The sequence below is a fragment of the Aptenodytes forsteri genome, unplaced genomic scaffold, assembly GCF_000699145.1.
Source record: "Aptenodytes forsteri isolate BGI_AS27 unplaced genomic scaffold, ASM69914v1 Scaffold442, whole genome shotgun sequence".
Classification (NCBI taxonomy): domain Eukaryota; kingdom Metazoa; phylum Chordata; class Aves; order Sphenisciformes; family Spheniscidae; genus Aptenodytes; species Aptenodytes forsteri.
Window position 1 is genome coordinate 1,125,043 of NW_008794003.1, and position 4,069 is coordinate 1,129,111.

A 4,069-nucleotide genomic window follows, 5' to 3' on the forward strand; every position below is an offset into this window, starting at 1 on the left:
CCTCGGGGAGTAAGCGCTGCGCAGGGGCTGCGGGAGCCTGCCCCGGGCCGTCCCCCGCCTCCGCGGCTCTAAGCGCTCTTTCCCTCTCTTCCAGGAAAGTGAAGCGGGTGCTGTTCGTTCCCTACGCCCTGCACGACCGAGACGCCTACGCCCGGACCGCGAGGGAGAAGTTTGAAAGCTTGGGTAAGGCTGGCCCGCCCCGGGGGGCCGAGTCCCTCGGACAGCTGCTGCGGAAACGTCGCCTTTGCCGTGGGGCAGCCGCGCCGCAGGGGCTGGCCGTGCTGGGCAGCACCCGGGCGGGCACTCGCAAACCGCTGCTCTAAGAGGGGATGAGGCGGTCAACGCCTCTGGGCAAGCAACTCTGCAGCAGTCCGTTTTACTGGGGTCCGAACGGGGGTAGTGCTGCAGGGAGCGGTAGAGAGGGGTTTGGCTAGCTCTGCTGCACGCTGTTAAGTTACAGTCAGCAATGGGAGTGAGAGCAGCAGGGAGTTGTTTGCTAACTTCTACCTAGAAGTAGATGCTTTAGAGGCCTCCGGAAGGAATCTTGTTGCAAACACTTCTAACCACTTCAGGGAGGAACTTTTTGTTCCTGAATACTAAGTGGCATCTTTTTATCCTCCTTAATCACACTGGGGAACATTTCTTCCCATACATCTTAAACCTCTGCTCAAGCCGTGCAACTACTGGTGTTAAGTGAGGACCATTACTATAATGCATTTCAACCAGCCAGATATTTCCAGGATGAACAGCAACTGAGCTTTGCTTCAAGCAAAGGTCTTTCCAGAGCAGCCTACAGCAACACCTCCACCTAACATCTATCACCGTTCAGGATAACTTTGGACCTGTTACTGTAGTAATAATCGGTACTCACTTCCCTGGGCAGCACACTTTGCTCCTTGTCTTGCAGAAAGATTGCTGCTATGAAATGTCCATGTTCTTCTGGCTCTCCTGGCACTTCCTGTACTCAGTGAACCCCAGCAAGGCAAATCTGTCAAAGCCAGACATTTTAACCATTACAAAAAAAATACTCAGATCAGGTATTTGCACTAGTAATGCTAGACCAATGATGGCACATCCTGTTCAGACTCACAGGCAAGCTGAAGACTGACAGCTTTTTCCTTCTCTTATTTTCTAGTTAGCCAGTAATGCTCAGCAGCACTTTTGTGCCTCAGCCTGCACCTGCTGAGTGAAGTGCTCTGCTCTTAGACACTAAGCACATCTATCCATAAAGCAAACATTTCCTTTGGTACAGCTGGATGCAGAAGCCCTGCACTAATGTAGGACGTATACTGCGTTTTATGTTGTAGAGTTCTCTGAAATTTCCCTGGTTGTCTGGTGAGACATTTGGCTCGGGGTCGGGGGGGGCAGGGAGGGATTGAACATGCCACATTCTTCTGCCAAACTGAAGTGGCAAAGGTAAATACTTTTTCATTGAAGGTTATGGGCTGGACAGCATTCATGAATCTTGTGATCCAGTGGAAGCTGTAAGGAAATCTGAAGCAATATTTATCGGTAAGTTTTACTTCATGCTCCCTGACGAGGGTTTATATAGGGCACTGGATTAGTCCTGCTCAGAGCTGGCACTGTAGAGACAACAATGAAAAAGTTGGGCCTAGCAATTATTAGAAACTACAGAAAACAGTACTTTAATTGGGAACAGTAAGACCCTAAATTTAGTGGTGAGGAGGGAAGTAGGAGAGATTTATTAATGGAACTTTGTCTCCAGTAAGTTTCGAATTATTCATTTGAACAGTACTTCAGCGTTAAAAACATGATCATCACAGCTGTATCATCACTGTATTAAGTCTAAGAAGATTCAGGGGTACCGTGCTCAAACTGAGTGTAGTCCTAATACCATGCTCCTGGGTATTAGAACAGTGTCCGCTGTCAAACAGCCAGTGCCAGAGTTACAAGAAGGACTCGGGGCATAAGCCCGTGGCCTGCCCAATGACCATTCTTCTGAAGCTCCCGGTTTTCTGCTGCTCAAAGCAGGATACTACCCTGAATAGAGCATAGAAATCATTGAGCCTGCCAAGTTTGTAAAGGCTTCAATTAAAACTAGTGGTGAAAGCATGTTAAATAAGCTGGACTCTCTTTCTGCAGGAGGTGGGAACACGTTCCGTCTCCTGAAAGCTCTCTACGACAACAGTCTGATACAGGAGATCAGGAAAAGAGTTCTTGAGGTAAAAACTACAGGACTCAGGCCAAGTCTGAATGGCAGGATCTCATGCATAAGCTTTTGTTCAGACAAATCCAAGTTGATTCTACATCTTTGTTTTTAATATACTTCAAATATTGAGCCATCTCATGCAACCTGGTGAACTGAAATCTGTGGCCAAATAGGGCTGTCATTAGTCACTGAAGCCTGAAAAGACTAAGGTCAGCAATCTTTCTAGGGCAGTTTCCCAGATGTGGGACTGCAAGACCTTGGGATATACCTTAGAAGTAAGCCCCTCAACTTAAAATACCAATGAAGAAGAGTGCAGGATTTAATCTATGTCCAGAAACCCTGTCTTTCAGCTTGAGATGTCCACTTTGTATCTTGTTAATAGATACCGGTATGTTCAAGCTGCAGGTTGTCTGCTAATAAACTGACAATAGAGTTGGATCCACACATGCCTTTTAGACAATGTCCTGTTGACGTTGAAAATGGTGTAATTACCTTGAGTACCTCCTTGACCTGGAATTGAGAGGTATGAGTGCCATTGAGCCCTTCCAGTCAGCAGCCCCATTGTGGCTGGTGAATCTCATAAGGCACAGCAAAGATATGCCATCCATGGAGGAGAACAGAAGCAAGGTGTTCCCCTAGCAATGTGGAACTGCAAACGACTTCAGGCAGATTTATGCAAGCAGAGTATGTTTGAAAAGGCTGACTGCCAAGAAGAAAGGTTAGCTAGGCTGTCTTAATATACAGAAATTCAATGCCTGTTGTGGGCAGAAAATCCAGAAAATGTTCGCGTCCCAGTGAAGTCTAGCTAGCTATGTGATTATATTAGCACCAGTTCTCTCAACATAGCTTATTTTTACAAATTGTTCAGCATTATCCATATACTTGCATGTTTGTGTAGAATCCTTCCACGTACAGCATAGTACATAGTACTGTGTACATAGTAGTAATACCTAAACTAGCACTAAACTAGCTGGTCATAGTACCGGTAAGCTAATGCTGTGGCAACATCGTACTCCGCTTCAGATGGTCTACTCTCCTCAGAGGCTAGTTAAGAACTAGTTCAGATATTTCCTGTTAACTGCAATGTAGAGAAGTCCCTCTTATCTTAATAGCAAAGTCCAATATATGCACTGACAACCTTACCAGTTCTCTCTTGTGATGGGGTCACAGAGTTGTGAGTACAGGACATTCAACAGCTAGTTCTCTGACAACCATGACATATACAGACTATTGCCCACCTCAAAACCTGAATTCTTGTTCTTCTGCTTTTCACCTGTAAAGCTAGCAGTGAGATGAGCTAGAAGGACTAAGTCTGATCTGATCGCTGAGTCTCTTGAGATTGATCGAAGATGCTATAAAATGCAGTTCCTAGTTATGATACTGCATACTAATCATTGCTTTTGTCTTTCAGGATGGGATTCCTTACATGGGATCCAGCGCAGGAACTAATGTTGCTACCATCAGCATCAATACTACCAATGACATGCCAATTGTTTATCCACCCTCCCTGCAGGCCCTAGGTTTAGTTCCTTTTAATATTAACCCCCACTACCTGGACCCAGATGTTAAAAGCACTCACATGGGTGTAAGTAAAGCATGCCAGAGCTAACACAGTAACCAGGATGCAGAGGTGTAACAATAGTGTGCATTTGCAAGGCCTTACAAAGCTATAGAATGTCTAACAGCTGCTCCCTAGAGCAGTTGGAAATGCCAGTGAGGCAATAACATTTTACTCCCTCCTAAAGCTTTTCTTTGAGTGGGAAGAGGAGTTGGCAACAGTACTACCGAGGTGGAACAAAGTGTTTTTCACAAACAGAAGCTGTGCAATGTCTGAAATATTGTTGCTTCATACCTGGCATGGAATTGGGGGGGGGGGGGGGGGGGGGGAAACTTTATACT

General features: G+C 46.0%; 1 protein-coding gene across 1 annotated transcript in view; it reads left to right on the forward strand.

Moving 5' to 3' along the window:
• The window catches only part of LOC103907450 (alpha-aspartyl dipeptidase), an 8,484-nt gene that overhangs the window by 1,145 nt on the left and 3,270 nt on the right, over positions 1 to 4,069 (forward strand). The window contains exons 2-5 of the mRNA XM_019474678.1: positions 95 to 183; positions 1,438 to 1,512; positions 2,104 to 2,183; positions 3,582 to 3,755. Coding sequence (XP_019330223.1) covers positions 95 to 183; positions 1,438 to 1,512; positions 2,104 to 2,183; positions 3,582 to 3,755 — 418 coding nt within the window. The remainder of the gene's footprint in view (positions 1 to 94; positions 184 to 1,437; positions 1,513 to 2,103; positions 2,184 to 3,581; positions 3,756 to 4,069) is intronic.